The sequence below is a fragment of the Tachysurus vachellii genome, chromosome 4, assembly GCF_030014155.1.
Source record: "Tachysurus vachellii isolate PV-2020 chromosome 4, HZAU_Pvac_v1, whole genome shotgun sequence".
In the NCBI taxonomy this organism is placed as follows: Eukaryota; Metazoa; Chordata; class Actinopteri; order Siluriformes; family Bagridae; genus Tachysurus; species Tachysurus vachellii.
Window position 1 is genome coordinate 30,566,021 of NC_083463.1, and position 17,119 is coordinate 30,583,139.

At 41.6% G+C, this 17,119-nt stretch overlaps 2 protein-coding genes across 2 annotated transcripts in view; both read right to left on the minus strand.

Annotated features, from left to right (window-relative positions):
* Nucleotides 1-912: 912 nt before the first annotated feature.
* LOC132844791 (LIM domain and actin-binding protein 1-like) lies at nucleotides 913-2,358 on the minus strand. The gene has a single exon (XM_060868599.1). The coding sequence runs from the start codon at nucleotides 2,356-2,358 to the stop codon at nucleotides 913-915; it is 1,446 nt and encodes a 481-aa protein (XP_060724582.1).
* The window catches only part of xirp2a (xin actin binding repeat containing 2a), a 28,350-nt gene continuing 13,480 nt past the window's right edge, over nucleotides 2,250-17,119 (minus strand). Inside the window, exons 3-10 of the mRNA XM_060868876.1 lie at nucleotides 14,778-14,902; nucleotides 14,381-14,515; nucleotides 14,043-14,105; nucleotides 13,880-13,946; nucleotides 13,653-13,756; nucleotides 3,798-12,732; nucleotides 2,646-2,779; nucleotides 2,250-2,389 (exon numbers count right to left, since the gene is read on the minus strand). Coding sequence (XP_060724859.1) covers nucleotides 2,685-2,779; nucleotides 3,798-12,732; nucleotides 13,653-13,756; nucleotides 13,880-13,946; nucleotides 14,043-14,105; nucleotides 14,381-14,515; nucleotides 14,778-14,902 — 9,524 coding nt within the window. The 3' untranslated portion in view covers nucleotides 2,250-2,389; nucleotides 2,646-2,684. The remainder of the gene's footprint in view (nucleotides 2,390-2,645; nucleotides 2,780-3,797; nucleotides 12,733-13,652; nucleotides 13,757-13,879; nucleotides 13,947-14,042; nucleotides 14,106-14,380; nucleotides 14,516-14,777; nucleotides 14,903-17,119) is intronic.

Consider the following 17,119-nt stretch of genomic DNA (forward strand, 5'->3'; position numbering starts at 1 on the left):
TCAGAACCATCATCAGGAGCAAAGAAGAAACAGCGCCAACCTGCGTTCAGTCATCAGAATGACCACACAGGACTGGAGCTGGAGTTTTACTGTTGGTACTGTACTGTTGATTTTGTACTCCAGTCACACTTACACTGTATATGACCAAATGTATGTGGACACTTGAACATCACACTTAGAGATGTCGCTTTAAAAGAGAACTTCCTACTTAAGTTTATGTTTCACGATTGGAAATTATGCAAAAACACCCCCCCCCACCCCTTTCTACCTATAAATCAGTGATCAATATCAAGAAATCAGTGATACTGTAAATAATTCTTATAATTTTTTGAGAAAAAACAGCTTTTAATTCTAACCTATATTGGCACATGTTTATGTTTAAACAACCTTTTGTATACACTATGTTTTTTTTTAATTGTTTCTACACTTTAAATGAAAAACAAATTCAGCAATATTTCATAAAGGGTTTTTTTTTATTGAACAATGCTTAAGCAATAAAATAGAAATCTCTAACCAGCCTGACACGAAGGCAAGAAAATAGAATCACCTAAATCTGTAAAGAAAACAGAAGACAATCTGCAAAATTACATAAAAGAAAAAAAAAAAATCATACTTAAGCTAAAGATATAGGAAACCGAGTAAAGTTTACAGCAAAACAAAACAAAACAAAGAAGAAAAAAAAATAATAAGCATAATATTTTCCCTTTTTTGTGCTGCACACCAGGTGCATTATATAAAGCTTCTTAAAAGATTTGCAGTTGTGCAGAATAGCAACACTGAATTACTGTAAACTGAGTACAAAAGATTAGTAAAGGATCACAAGCCTCTCTCCATGAACAGAATTAGGGAAATATTTAGATTTTTTAATGCATAAAAAAGACTGTATGGCTGTATTGTGAACACATGGTGACCTCAGAGATCATCATCCTCATAAAATCTGTTCCGTTTAATTTGTTCCTCTACAGACAGCGATTGCGGATCTTCTCCCCACAGGTGGCTGGCTTTGGAGTTAGAATAATCAATGCTTGTCTTCTCCAGTGTTTTCACACCTGATTCCTCTTTGGTCTCTATTCCAAAATCCATAAGGTCGTCAAGGAGAGTGGTTGATGGTTTTGCACTGGTGTTAAAGTCATCCTTGGAAAAAAGGCTTGTGGTGTCGCTAAAACCTGCAAATATATCGTCTAGAAATTGTGAGGCACTGAAATTTGGTTGCTGATCTGAATGGTGCTCTAGCTTTTCATCTGATACATTCCCTTCATTGGCACTTGGAGGTGGACGATCATCGTCTTGTAGTAACAGCAGTAGGTTAGCACGCATCGTTTCTTTGGTGTTGGTTTCCTGTTTGGTGTCAGATTCATCTTTGGTGTTGCTTTCCTCGGCAGTGTTGGTTTTCTCAGGAGCATTCATGTCTTCTTTGATGTCAGGATCTTCTATGGAGTTCACTTCCTCTTTGGTGTTGGTTTCCTGAGTAGAAGGTAAGTAGATTTCAAAAGTATCTGACTCTGCTTTAACATTGTCGGAACCCATCCAAGGATCACCGACATCTAGTAACAGGAGACAGTTGTTGTTGTTGTTGTTGTTGTTATTGTTTGCATTTCCATTTGCTGATTGTTCACCTGTAGCCATACTGTCTATCACCGTCACCTTTACACCATCTGTTTTTCCACTTTCCTCATTTTCCTTGTTCTCACGTTCATCTTCCTTCATCTTTTCCACATTCTCGTTTTCTTCATTATAATTCATGTCTCCATTCACCTCCAAAACCTCTTTCTTGTCTTTTATGTCTGTTTTGCCTTCTGCTTCTTCTGCTTTTTTTTCTATACCATCTGTGACTTTGGGTCCTTTCTCTACAGCTACTGAAACATCAGTTGGTACTTGAGCGGTTGCCATTGGTTGCTCAGAGTCCTTCTCTTTAGGTAAGGCTTTCATCGGATCAACACCGTGTTCTCTTTGGTTTTCATTAGCGACGTCATGGTTGCTCAGTTCAGTTTCTTGTGACTCCTCTGTAGGTGGCCAATTAGGCTTGACAACTTTGAGTTCTTCTTCCAGAGTAAAACTCTTCTTTGGTGTTTCACTTTGAGGTGGCCAAACAATTGCAATTTTACTTGTCGGCTTATTTGCATTATCGTTCAGCTTACTTGTTTCTTTCATCTCATCAGGGAACGAGTCGTTTTCTTTTGAGACCTGCAATACTTTGTTATCAGATTTCACTGGAGATACATTACTAATTTGATTAACTTTTTCTGATGTGTTCTGATTTTTTGTACTCCAAAGCTCTCTGTGAGGCTTTTCTCCAAATCCCTCATCGTAGTTTCCTTTGGACTTGAACAGCTGTTTATAGTGGGTTTTGCAGTACATTCGTCCATGGAGAGGGGCGTAGTTTCCAATGCTAGTGAAAAAAGATTAATCATAATCATAGGGTTAGTCATTGTTTGTCGATGATCAAGATAACGGAGAGCTGCATGAAAGTGTGAAATAGACTTAAGCCTAATCAATTCAGTTTGAAATGTAAAATGCTGGAACTTGTGCATAAGAAACACAGTTCAGTCCAAAATGTCAACATTTCACTTTATGAAGAGTATATTCACATATCTTATACATATTTATATATGCTGTATAATAGTAAATTGTTATTGAATATTTACCTGAGCTGGCTGTTACAGTGAGCACACCTGAAACAGCTTTTATGAAAGTTTTGTTTGTCTGCTATGAGACACTCCATGGGATACACCCTCTTCCGACATACCCGACAAAGTTCGTTGTCTGGCACTTTTATTTTCTATAAAAGAGAAAGTAACAATAAAATGGAATTCAAATGCAATTCTACAATTTTAGAATATGATTATAAATGCACATCACTGAAAGTTACGATGTTAATAGGTTAACAGACAACAAGAAAAACAAGTAAAATTGCAAACACAGGAGTTACCAGAGTAGGGCAATGCATTCAAACAAATAAGAGCTGTAATTATTTTAATCAGAGCAAAATCCAGTTGAAAAACCACTCTAAAACTAGATTTATAAAGTTCGTCGCAACAAACTTTGATGTTGGCTTTGACGAGGTAAGTATTCGCAAAGGCCGGTGCTTTTTGGAGGCAAGTGGACATAAAACTTATGAAAACCTGTGAAGCAATTCCCCTCCTTGAGTGTTTTGATATGCCACATGTCCATGTTGTGCTAATATGTTTTGTTTTCACGTGACACCACGTGACGTCACATGACATCATCAGAACACCCGCGAGGCAGTTGTTCTGAGTGTTTTGATATGTCACATGTCAATTTTGTAAAAGGTTTTTTGATTATGCATATATTGGGGGCGGGGCTGCGGCACAACCGGAAGGCCAGTCGGTGCACCAATTTAAAACTTTGTTCAGAGTATCACCCTAAAGGAGCTGGCCGAGTTTGGTGTAGATAGTTCGAAAGCTTGCCGAGTTATAAAACTCCAAAGTTTATAATGGGAGTCTATGGGAAAAAAAGTCCATTTTGAGACCCGGGACCGGAAGTACCGGTACTCGGATCGCTTAGAAAAGTAATAGCAACAAACCTCAGACCAGGGTCTACAACATATCTGAATTTGGTGCATGTGGCTCGAAATCCCTAGGAGAATTTACTCTTGATATATTTTTGTCTAAGCTTAAATAGGAAAACAGAATGTTGGCTTCTACAAAGCGACATACCTGTAATAATTCAAAAATCCTATCTGCCACTATAGCAACACATTACAAACACACCAGTGCTGTTTTAGTAAACACTCCTTACACTCATTAGTGTTCCCATGCCTCATCACACAATTTTACCAGTGATAACAGTGTGCTGTTGATGTGATACGCTCTGAGCGGTGTGCTGTTCGGAAACATTGAATCCCAGGTTCTTGAAAACGTTTTCACTGTCTGCCCAGGACTGCTGGAAATTCTTCAGAAGTTGTTCTGCTGAAGCCTCAAGTGGGACATCCAGGACCTGAACCTTCCCTCGTACCACATCTGCATATGTTGGCGGATCACGGCGTGTGGTCACGCTCTGAGAATGCGATGAACTCTGGCTCCTTGACCCCACCACTGTGTTACCAAATTCATCAACATTTGAGTAATGCTCTGTAACAGACTTTGTTTCAGAGAAACCTTTGGGTTCTGTCAATTCATCCTCTCTGAGATGTTGGTGGGCCTGCTCACCCATTTCAAACACATTCTTCAGGGCCTTGATATCAAAGCATGGTATCTCTTCCCCCTGGGAAGGTTTTTTTTCTGGTTCATGCTCTGCGTCCTCAGTATCGCTACCAAGTCTCTCAGGAATAACAATTGGATCCTTCCTTATATACACTTTAGGCTTTGGGGACTCAAATTTATTGACAAGTCTGGATAGGTCAACCCTTGGCATGTCCTCTTTTATTCTGTCATGGACGTCAATAAGGATCTCTGTCTCGTTGTCCTCTTCTGTCCCCAGGCGTTCTGGGATATCAATCGGATCTTTCCGCATATACTGTCGTTTTAACTCTGCCCTCTGAGCTTCCTCAAAAAACTCTCTCTTGTCTTTTACACTCATCATGGAGTCCACATTGGCCTCCATGGAAGACTGCAGCATAGATGACTCCATCATGTGGGTCTCAAAACTGATCTTCTGGTGGCTGGACAAATGAGACTCCTCCATTTCACCTTGCGTAATGACTTGCTCAGGTATAGCCATTGGAAGAGGGGATGCTTCATGAGAGAGCTTGGCAGTCGTGTCTTTTAGTTTGGCTAGCTTCTCTGAGCGACTAATAGTTGGAGAGGGTGTAGCTCGGCTAATATTTGTGGAGGTTTCAGACCAACGAATGGGGGGTGTTGGGGTAGCACCTGTTCTGTATGGTGGAGGTGAGGGGGTGACACACAGAGGAGAGTCTGTCCTTTTGGCAGTCTCAATGCAAATATATGTGGGAGATGGCGTTCTCATTCTAAGCTCTGGAGGCATTGTTTTGAAATCTGTATTTTTAATGTCTTGAACATTGATGGTCTTCTCCATCACTTTCTTCTGAGATTCCACTTTAGCTGAACCAATGCTAATTTTTGATATTTTCTGTGTTGTGCCACCAACCACTTTCTTCTCCTCTGTTGTCTTTTCCAGTCTAGCCAAACTTGCCTCTAAAATAGTGAGTTTCATTTGAGCAAGGTTCCTCACGTACACGATGATCTCCTGAAGTTTTTGCTTATTGTACTGTGCACGGCTCAGTTCTACCTTTTCAGCAGTGCCTAGCAACCATTCTGGGATCATACTCAACATTATCTTGACTGACTTGGCATCCGTTTTCCCCCCTGATTCCTGCATCACCCTGAGGTGACTCAACAATTTTTGAATCTCCTCATACTTCTGGACATCTGGTGTCTCAGCTGCAGTCTCCTTAATTTCCATCTGGCTAGACTCTTTTTGTGGGTACTGTGTAATAGCCTCCACCGGACCTGCTGGCATTTCAGAACCCCTTATTTGCTTCTTGATCTGAAATTTTCCTTTTTGTTGAATAGTTTGCTGCTGAACTGAGCTCTGACTGACCACCTTCTCTTCATGTACCAGAACATGTTCCTCCTTTATAGCCTGCTGAGACTGAATAACTGTGGATTGTCCTGATCCTTGCTGATGAACCTCCATAGACGTGGCTGGTAGAATATGATGCATCTCCACTGATGGTTTTGGTGCCACAACAGGCAGCTGCTTTTTTGGCTTTTGTTTGGCTGTTTTCAGATTTATCTCCAGTTTTGTGTCTTTGGTGATTTGCTGTACTTGTTCTTGTGTTTCTGTTTCGAAGGAGACCTGATTTGCACAGACCTCAGATACAGTTGCGTGCTCTCTCTGGGTTGATTCCTTCTTTTCTTCTAGCTTCTCCTGATGGGGCATCTTAAATGTTTTAACTTTGAAGCTTGGGGTCACTTTTGGTAACTTTGTAGGTTGTGGGTGATCCTTCTTTATTTCTTCAGTTACAGTTTCTACGGCTTTTATAGAGTCAATAGTTGCTGAAATTTGCTGTGTAGACTGAACTTGACTACTGGTTTGTTTGGAGGCTGATGTATGAGATCTTCCCTTTACATTTTCTTGGTGCTCAGTTCCTGGCAAAGAAGGGATTAGCAATGTTGGTTGAACTACGATTTCAGATTTTGTTTGGGTGGCTTGCTTTTTATCTGTAGTAATAGCAGTTTTCTTACCTACACCGGGAAAGGAAGGTTTGCTCAACTGAAAGGTTGTAGGAGGTTGGGGCTGAGCCACATTTGAGGCAGGTTGTTCCTGTATTCCTGCAACTGGCCCTTTGGGCGTTGTGAATGACTCTGGTTCTTTAGGACATACCTGTGATGCTTCAACTGTAATTTGTGACTGTCCAAGTGTCTCTGCTGTGAACTTTGCTTCCTCATTTGTCTCATGTATGTCCTGAATCTGAATGCTTTCAGGAGGAGATGTTGGCGTAGACCCCGTTTTACTCTTCTCAGCTTCATCTCTTTGTTTGCGATATCTTTCTTCAGCCAGCATAAGTGGTGTTTTGAATTTCCTTGCATAAGGTTTATTCTTTGGCTCAGTAGCAGGTTCTGGGGGTGGTGGAAGTTTAATTGGAGGAATAAATACTTTTTTAGGTCGAGGGGGTTCCTTGGGCTCTGGTGTGGGCACTGGGATTGTTGAGGGAATTTCCGTGACTGGTGGAAGAGGCATCTTGAGTGACTTCTCATGTTCATCATGCTTTATCTCCCTCTCCTTGGTTTCTGTGACTGTAGTAAAATGGTTTGCTTCTTTTTTTTTCTGTTCTACCACTGAAGGTTGTGGAGGAGCTTGTGGGGGAGCAGGAGCAGCTTGCTTTTTCTGCCACTTAGACTTTGGTGGACCTGATTGCTTAGGAGGCTCGGGCGTAGGCACTTTGAATAGAGGTCGGCCCTTTGCCTTTCCAGGAATTGGCTGGGTCACTGAGTTGAGCTCTTGTTGTGATGGGGGAGGTGGGAGTAAGTCTTGTGGAGGAGGGGGAAAGAATTCACCCTCTGCTTCAACAGCAGGTGGAGGAGGTGGTGGTGGTGGCAGGGAAGGATCACTGTCCTGCCTCATGGTTAGATGAGGACTAGGAGAGATGAAAGGCTCTGTGACTGGAGATGGAGGAGGAGGAAGAGAAAACTCAGACTCAGAAGGCGGCGGAGGAGAGGTTGGAGGAGGGGGGAAGTGAATTTCTGGCTGGGATTTTTTGATCATTCCCTTTGGATTCAGGTTGCGATTCAGGCTCTTGATGTTCTGCTCAGTCTTTAAACTCTTCATATTTTGTTCTGATTTTAAATTCTTGGTTTTCTTTTGTGTAATGGTGGTGTGCTCGGTTGTCGCTTTGCTCTGTACCTGTGTGACTGTCTGTATTTCTTGTGTTTGCTTTGTGGATTCAGTTGTTTGTTTTGTCTCTTTTGTGTCACTCTCAACAGAGCACACGACGGTACTTCCAGCTTTTTTCTCACCTGTTTGTTTCCCCACATGTTTCTTTATGACTACAGGCCCCGGGTTTTGTTTTTGTTTTACCTGCTGCTCTTTTACATTTATCTTTTGTGAGAACTGGGATGATTCCTTTTGACCAACTGATGTCAAAAATTTTGTTTCAGAACTTTGCCCTTGAGTGAAGATCTGACTTTGATCAGATTTGACTTCTGTTTGCTTTTGTGTACTCACACCTGTTTCGGTTCTCTTGGGCATATGTTTTGAAGGGTGTGGGTTTGAGGGCTCAGCCTTGGGTGCAGCAGGGCATTCACAAGCCTCTTCCTGAGAAAAACTTTTGGAAGTTTTAACTCTGCTGGAAGGATTTATTTTTGACTTATGACTTGACTGTTCTTTCTTCTTCATAAGACATTTGATGGTTCCATGAACATCTCCCTTGATTATCTCCTCCTTCTCCATCTGTGTTTGTTCCTGCTCATAAAGAGATTTTATTGACATTTGAACATCACCTTCTGTGCTAGCTCTTCTTTGCATATGAGGCGAGGAGACTGGTTCCATTAGGAGCTGGATGGTGCCCTTCACATCACCCTGTTCACTCACTTGTTGCTGGATGAGTTTCTTCTCACTTGATGCTTCCTGTAAATTAAGTAAAGCTGTCTGGATGTCACCTTTAACAATTTCCTCTTTCTCAATCTCTTTTACTGCCTGCTTTGCTTCTTCAAGGGATTTCAAGGTTTCCTTAATATCCCCAGCGACTACATCGTCAATAATTACTTCACTCTTAGCAGTGGTTGATCGTTCAAGACTTTCAAGAGCGCTCCTGATATCCCCGTGGACAATCTCAGGTTTTTCCATTTCTTTGAGTTGGCTTTGGGCTTCTTCCAAAGATCTAAGTGTGGTGTTGATGTTGCCTTTGACCACTTCCTCTTTTTCAACGACTTTGCGCTGATTCACTGCTTGTGTGAGTGAGTCAAGGGCTGCTCTCAAGTCTCCCTTTACAATCTCCTCCTTCTCAATATTATGCAAAGACAGGACTGGTTCCATCATAAAAACTTGCACTGTGTTGTGAACATCCCCAGGAACGATATCGTCTTCAGTCACAGTTCGTCCGACTGCATGACGACTGTTCTTCAGGATCAATTTTGTATTCTCTACATCACCTCCGATAATATTTTCTTTAGCTGTTACGTTATATGTTTCATCTGATCCTAACTGAAGTTGTCTGAGGTATTCCAGCGCCCCGGATTCAATACATGTTGAGTAGAAACTCACATTACCTCTCTCTGTATCATTTATTTGTATTCTAGATGACTGGTCTTTGGCATCACTGTTGTTCAATAGCCTGTGCAGAGTCCCGCGGACATTTCCTTTAACAATGTCCTCTTTTACAACTTCACTTCCTTCTTCCTTGTTCAACAGAGAATATATGGTCATCCTTACATCTCCTTTCTCATCTTCCTGAATTAAAATGCCATGTTTTGCTGTTCCGTCCTTCTTAAGCAGGTTGTTGATTGCTTCTTGTATGTCACCTCTGACGATCTCTTCCTTCTCAAAATTAACATCCCTATCGTGACTAAAGAGCTGTTTGACAGTTGTGTTTACATTTCCCCTCTCCTCCGCATCAACGGTAATGCTTCTTTCTGATGTCTCACGTCTATTGAGCAGGTTCATCATGATGTTATTCAGGTCTCCTCTAATAACCTCCTCTTTCTGGATCTCTGGAGTCTCCTGATTCAGCAGTTTGTACTTGGCCATCCTAACATCACCAATCTCATCTGCTTCTATAATTATCCCCTGGGAGTCAACCATTTTCTGACTGTAAAGTTCCTCTAATGTCTCCTTGACACTTTTGCCAATGATCTCTGTCCTTTCCGTACTGGTCTCATTAAACTCAGTCAGCGGTGTACTCTCAAAAAGCCATGTTGTTGTCTTGACATCAGCTTTGGGAATTTCCTCACGAGAAATCAAAATTTCTGCTTCATCACTGTCCTTGATGCGATCAAGGGGTTCTTTTTCAAAAAGCCACACTGACTGTTTAACATCACCCCTCAATACTTCCTCTTTTGTTACTTTTTCCATATCGTCGTATTCTGAACCCTCTCCGTGGATCTTGTCAATTGTACGCGTTTCAAACATCCACGTCGCACTTCTCACGTCACCTTTTTGTATTTCACTTACACTTACAGTTCTTACATATTTCTGAGACATGTCATCATTTTCAAAGCGCTGCATGTTTGTTTTGACATCTCCACCCTGTATATCTGCAACTGTCTTTAGAGTAACCTTCATATCCTCAGTAATTTCATCTAGGGGTTGTGTTTCAAACCTCCACCTTGCTGTGCTAACATCTCCTTTCTGTATATCTTCCTCAGTAACAGCTTTGATAAGGTAAACTTCATCTGTGTCTCTTATTGAGTCTAGTGGTTTTGTCTCAAACAACCATCTTGCGCCGATGACATCACCTCTCAGAATCTCCTCTTTGGTGACTGTGGTAACTTCATGAAAGTGTCCTTCTTTGTCTCGAATAGCATATAACGGTTGGGTCTCGAACATCATGGTGTAGTTTTTTACATCTCCTTTTTCGATTTTTTCTCGTACGATGTTCTGAAGTTTGTTGATCTCTGTCTCTGAAGAATCCTCCTGAATCTTATCCAGGGAATAAGTTTCAAAAATAAAACGACCTTTGTTAACATTTCCTCCTTGAACATCTGTCACTGTACGCACTTCTTTGGATTCTTCAAAGTTCTCCTTGATGGAATCAATGGGTTGATTTTCAAACATCCAGGTGCAGTTGACAACATTTCCTTTCTGGATATCCTCAGTCTGATGGGACTTTAGTTTCTGCATGGTCTCCTCTGAAGTAGAGGTCATGATGTCCGGTGCCTGGGTCTCAAATATATACTTCATCCTTGATACATCTCCAGACTGGATATCAATCTGTGTGACTCGTTTAAAGTTACTCTGATCCTCGCTGCCTCTGATATTCTCCAGGTTTTCTGTTTCAAAGAGAAAGCGGGCCAGACGTACATCCTTGCCTTGCACGTCCTCTTGTTTGACGGTACAAGTTAAAATATTCTCAGATTCGTCTTTGATACTGTCAAGGTTTTGTGTCTCAAAAAGCCAGGTACAGGTTTTAACATCACCTTTCTGGATCTCTGTGGTGTCCTCTGTTTTTACTTCAGCTTTCTCGTACAACTCATCCATTGGCTGAGTCTCAAACAGCCATCGGCAAGTCTTGACATCGCCCTTTTGGATCTCGGTGGCCTCGTTCTTTCTGTCGTCCTTTTCCTCCATATTAGTAAAATATTTGATCCCGTCAAGAGGCTGAGTTTCGAACAACCATTTGGCTGTTTTGACGTCACCTGATTCGATCTCCTGTTTCGAAATTCCTTTGATAATCTGGAATTTGTTTATACTGTCATCAAACTGGTCGATTGGACGAGTTTCGAACATCCACTTGCAGCTTCGTACATCACCCTTGACAATTTCTTCACGTCGGACGGATTTGACTTCATGGTAATATCCTGAGCTGTCCTGTATGGCATACAAGGGAGTAGATTCAAACAGTACTTTGTTTGATTTCACTGATCCGCTTGTAACACCTTCCACTGCTATCTTATGTGTATCCGTGCACTTGCTTAGATCCATGGTCTCAAATATCTCCTTGCAGTTGATAACATCACCCTTGTCTAACTCCTGAAGCTTAACTGTTCGGGTGATTTCTTTTTTGCCGTCCCTAATTTGCTCAAGAGGCTTACTCTCAAACAACCACTTCTGATGCCTTACATCACCTTTCTCCTCCTCTAATGCAACAACTTTTTGTAGTTTTCCAACTTCTGGCAACTCCTTAAGATTTTCCATTGGCACAGTCTCAAACAAATGTCTGGCTGATGTTACATCACCCCCAATGATCTCCTCTTGTTCAGATGGCCTGGTGTTGGTATTATCTTTTAAAGTATCCATGGGCTGTGTCTCAAAAACCATGCAATGTCTTCTAACATCTGCCCCTATTATCTCTTCCTTTTGAGTTTTGGTAGTTTCCAATTCTTCTTCTTTGATTTGATCCAAGGTCTTTGTCTCAAAGAGCCACCTACCCCGATTCACCCCACCCTGATAGTTTTCTTCCATGGACACTCCACAAATGATCTTAACTTTAGTTGGGTCTTTGTTAATCATATCTAGGGGCTGGGTTTCAAAAAGCCAGCGGGATGTTTTTACATCACCTTTTTCGGTTTCTTCACGTCGCACAGTTGTGATCTCCAACATCTCACCGGAATCTCCACGAATGACACACATAGGTTGTGTCTCAAACATTTTTGTTGTAGTTTTGACTTCACCTTTAATCTCTTCTAGTTCTGACTTCAGTTGTAAGAAGTGTGTCTCGTCAATTGTCTGGGTGTGACCAAGAGAATCAAGATGTTGAGTCTCAAACAAGTATCTGGCAGTTTTTACATCTCCTCCTGCAATGTCTTTGGTATACACCGCATGCTCCTCTTCATCATCTTCTTGGAAAATTTTATTCATAGTGTCCAGATTCTGTGTCTCAAATAACCAGGTTGCAGTTCGCACATCTCCTCTTGCTAGATCTGTTTGTTTTCTGCTATGCTCTAATGAGTCAGGGGTTTCTGTACCCAGAGCATCAATAGGTTGCGTTTCAAACATCCAAGTTGTATATTTCACATCTTTTCCAGCAATTATTTCCTGCTGCGCAATGTTTCTGCTTTCATTCTCATCTGGTGTGTCATCTTTGATGGTATCAAGTGGCTTGTTCTCAAACCTCCAACGCATAGATTGCACCTCACCTTTCAGAATCTCATCCCACTCCAGATACTCTCTTTCTGGGCTCATACATTTCCCGGGACTGCTTCCGTTGTTCTCAAAAACATAGCGTGCTTGTTGCACATCGCCGCTAACCTCCTCATCACTGTCCATGTGAGAGTGCTCCATTTCAGTGAAGAAGTCCCGCTCCAGGTTTTTGCGCACCTCCGGATGGATATGCTTGTACAAGCGTTTCAGCTCATAAAGGTTCCTCTGCTTGGAATACTGCTCCTTGCTGACTGGATATTTTTGGGGACCATGTTGGTCAGGTGGCTGGGGAGAAGTACAGTACCCTGGGTCTTCAAAAGGGACCTGAAGGAGGTCAGTGTTTGGTGGTGGTGGAGGAAATTGCTCAGTGGTTTCATAATGGGCAGATGAAGAGGCTGAGCTAGAGGACGTCGCCTTCATAGTTTTGGTAACAGACTCATAATTACCTCCTGTTGCAACTTTGGATGACACATTTACTGGTGCCCACTGAAACTGGTTGTAATCAAGATCGATCTTTATTGTTGAGGGAGGAAAAGACAGTAATTGTTTCAGTAAATATATCATCACTGAACAAATGTTCTAATTGCAAAGCTATTTAAAAAATAAATCCCTACAGGTCTATACTGTAGGTCCGCAAATGAACTGTTGCCTTAGGAAATGAATTTAGGGGGAAAATATGTCACTTGTCTGTTTATGTAGACATTAGAAAACTTTATTATTAACTACTGTTTGTAATATGAATATAAATATTATACAATAGCTGATTTATTACTGATAAAATCTCTACATTCTTCTTCTTTTTTCTTAACTCTCCAGTTCCCTCATTTTAATTAATCAGTGACACACTCTCTCACTCACTCACTCACTCACTCACTCACTCACTCACTCACTCACTCATTTTCTACCGCTTATCCGAACTACCTCGGGTCACGGGGAGCCTGTGCCTATCTCAGGCGTCATCGGGCATCAAGGCAGGATACACCCTGGACGGAGTGCCAACCCATCGCAGGGCACACACACACTCTCATTCACTCACGCAATCACACACTACGGACAATTTTCCAGAGATGCCAATCAACCTACCATGCATGTCTTTGGACCGGGGGAGGAAACCGGAGTACCCGGAGGAAACCCCCGAGGCACGGGGAGAACATGCAAACTCCACACACACAAGGCGGAGGTGGGAATTCGAACCCCCAACCCTGGAGGTGTGAGGCGAACGTGCTAACCACTAAGCCACCGTGCCCCCTCAGTGACACACATTACTTTTAATATTAGGGATTCTTACTGTACTTAGAGTTTTTTTCTTAATCTGTAGCATTTCAAATGCTTTGGCCTATCAGACAATGTCATACGTCTCCAGATTTGTTGAGATCAGAATGGCTGCTTGGTGAAAGGAGGAGGTTCATTGTGTGGTCATGGACCTTCATTACCTTGATGTGTTTGCTTGGAGTGGCTTCTTCAATGGTTTTTTCATGCTGTTGTTTTAGTGCTTGGGTAGAGATTTTAGGAAGATCCTGATCTCCAATCATCACCACTAAAGCATCCAGGAAAGAAAACTAATCTCAGTTAATCTCACTTCACCCTTTTTCCCAACCATCTAAATTGATTACTTCATATCGTTTAAAAACCTTCAGTTTAATGTGTTTAATTAAGGTACCTTTTTCATCAAAATGGTTCCCAAAGCTAGATGATACATTCTGTTGAATTTTCTGATCCTGTGCCACCTGCAGCAACAAATACACATATACATAAAGTTACAAACAGTCACTAATATTTCTCCTACGGCAGTTTGGATCTTTTCTTATGTACAGTGGCTATACCTTGACATCGTGACTTTCTCTCACACTACTCCTCACACTCGTTTCAGATGAGCTCGTCGCCTCCTGTCGATAGATACAACAACCGTTGTAACATAACCATACAGTATGTTGTGTATTATTCACAACACACACATTCTGCTACAGTACACAAAGATTCTTATTGTCTTTTCCTGTCATGTTGGTTCACAGTCATATATGAAAACTAGCTCATGAGGCAAATTTATAGTAAGCGTTACAGAACCAGATAAATGTTAGTCTCATTGATTTAAAAATGGAAATGGCGTGTGTGATGCTTACTGGTTCAGTACAGAGCGAAGTGTGTAAGTGCTGCATGTTACCTGTCTCTGCTGGTAGTGGTACTGTGTGACGGTGCTTTGAGACGAGGAAGAGGTGCTGACTTTCTGACTCTCAAACTGTTTCTTCACGCTGGCCAGACCACCTGGCAGAGAGCAAGCTTCAGAGTCTTCCATGACCTACACACACATACACACACACGGATATTTGTGGGACGCTGTTGCTTAGTTTGTCCTGTAGGCGGAAGCACGATGCTGAAAAACAATCAGGGTGACGTCTCTTCCTTACCGCTTTCTCTTAGATTAGTTCACACAGTGATAAATATTAATCAGGAAGAGGAACAGGAAAGAAGAACCCTGTCTCTTGTCTCCCTGCCCTGGAAGCAGTAAATCGATAGGTGTACGTGTGTGTGTGTGTGTGTGTGTGTGTGTGTGTGTTTACCACACTAGCAGGACTTTTCTCCTCCTTGCTGATGGCAGCCTGGTACAAGGCCAGTCGTTCTTTCAGAGGGATGGTATCGACTTCACCTTCAGGGTCTCCTACTGAAACACCTATGCTACCTACAGCTGAAACACAGACACATTTTGTTTTGTTTTGTTTTGTTTTTTTGGTTCTTCCAGCCATCTTGATACTGAATCTTACCAGTGTGAAGGTTTGGATCAGTGGGAGTTGTACAAGGTACAGTGTCTAACTGAACTGAACCACAACAGAAACAGATAAAGTTCTCTGACAAGTTGCACTTTTTATTGGTTCGGATCATCGGTATGTCGTCATATGAGATTTGTATTTGTGGCACAACCTTCAGACATCCGCAGTCTAAACCCGAGCTTCCACTCAGACACATGAGATGTACTTTCACTTCATAATGGCATAATGGCGTAATACTTCTATACAACATGTACTCAACAAATTCTTTACTTCACGACATCTCTCTGCATGTCTCACTTTTTCTTTCTTGTCTCTTTCTTTCTCTAATTTTCGATCTCACTCTATGACTCAGTCTTGTATTTCTCTCTCTCTCTCTCTCTCTCTCTCTCTCTTTCCCATTATGTGTGTGGTAAGTGGGAGGTTACTGTAAAGATGAAAATGACTGAGATCCATCAATCACTCCAGATATATTAAGGATGAACATCATCACATACACAGAGTTTTGAAATGAACCTTCAGCTTAACCACAGCACAAAATCCTTACAATAACTTCAAACATGTGAACAGCTGTTTTATGTATTTTGTGATAATAACCAGATGCCATTAACATCTAAAATGCATTTATTTTTTAACATGCTGGCTAAAGTGATTACAGATTTAGGTCCATCGCCGTTACTGTGTCATAAACCCGCGTGCTTCTCTTACATCAGTTAAGCACTGCAAGCGCATCATGTGACAAAGATATGTTCCCCAGGCTGTTAATTTTAACAGAGCTGCTATTTAGGGCATGTCAGGGTAAAGCTATCCAGGCACAGATAGAGAGAAAGACAGAGAGAGAAATGTGGTCTCGAATAGACTGGGTTTTTAGTGGCAGCTGGTCAGAAATTCTACACCTGAAACGTAGAGGACACACGACACTCTTTAAACAGAGGGATGGAGGGATGCAGGGAGAAGGATCACACACATCAATATCAGGTCCTCGCATGCCATTAGATGTGGGACAGTGCTGTGGAGTAAACATCTAAATCCTGCTCGGTATCATGTTTCAGAAAAAGACAGAGAGACACTGAGGAAGAGCTTCCAGGAAGAGGAACGTCCTAAATGCCAGAAGTGTGAGAACGTATTTCCATAAAATTCCTCTCGTCCTATAAGTCAGCGCAAACACTGATCTCTTTACACTCGACGGAGCGTTATTATAAGGATTCAGTTCTTAAGAATAAAACGAGGGCTGTTAAACCTCTATCACTCTCTCTGTCTCTGTCTTTCAGATATTTCTAGTGTTTGTCTCTATTCTGAGCGCGCTCACAGACGTCTCAGACGTACACGCCGTTTGAGACGGGCCTCGTTTTAAGACGTCCGAATGAAACGTTGAGACGTTCTTCCCTTTAAAGCTGCGTAGTCGAGAATTTCTCCTGTTTTTCATTTAAAAGATTATACAATAAAAATAAATAAATAAATAAATAAATAAAAGCTCAATGATGGTTCAGGGTAAGATTAGGGGCGGAGTTAGTGTTTCTACTTTTTCTTGCGACGTCATTCGTAGGAAAATGAAATTGATCCAGCTACGTAATCTTTAAATTCATGAGGTTTCATTTCAAGTCAGATTTAGTGACAAAAACTAAGCCTTAGTGATAACTTATGATGATAACTTTGTGCTCATGTAAATTTGACTCATTAAAATTTATTTTCAGTGAGAGCTCGAATGTCCTGAGGAGTTAAACATCATTCACTAAACTCAATGACCAGACTTGTGCTTTAGGGCTAAACATAAACCGACGAGGTTAAACCAAGGCGTTAAATCAGAACCCTGAAGATCAGAAAGAAAAAACGCTCAAAATGACATCACCTACAGTATTAAACCCGGATAAGACACATTTTGATGCCACGTGTTGTATCTCAGTACTCACCTTATGTAGCTCGATCGCTGATGATATCAAAAAGCGAGTTTCTTGGATGATACAGATCCCACCTGGAGGTTCGGACTGACCGGCTAAACTCTGCCTAGTTCTAAGTGGATATGAGTGTATGAGTGTTTGGAGACCAGCTCCTGATTTCTCCCCGGTTCACTTCAGAATGGCCGAACTTCGAGACAGCTGGTTTTATTTTAGATACCCCCTCCTCACCCCCTAACTCAC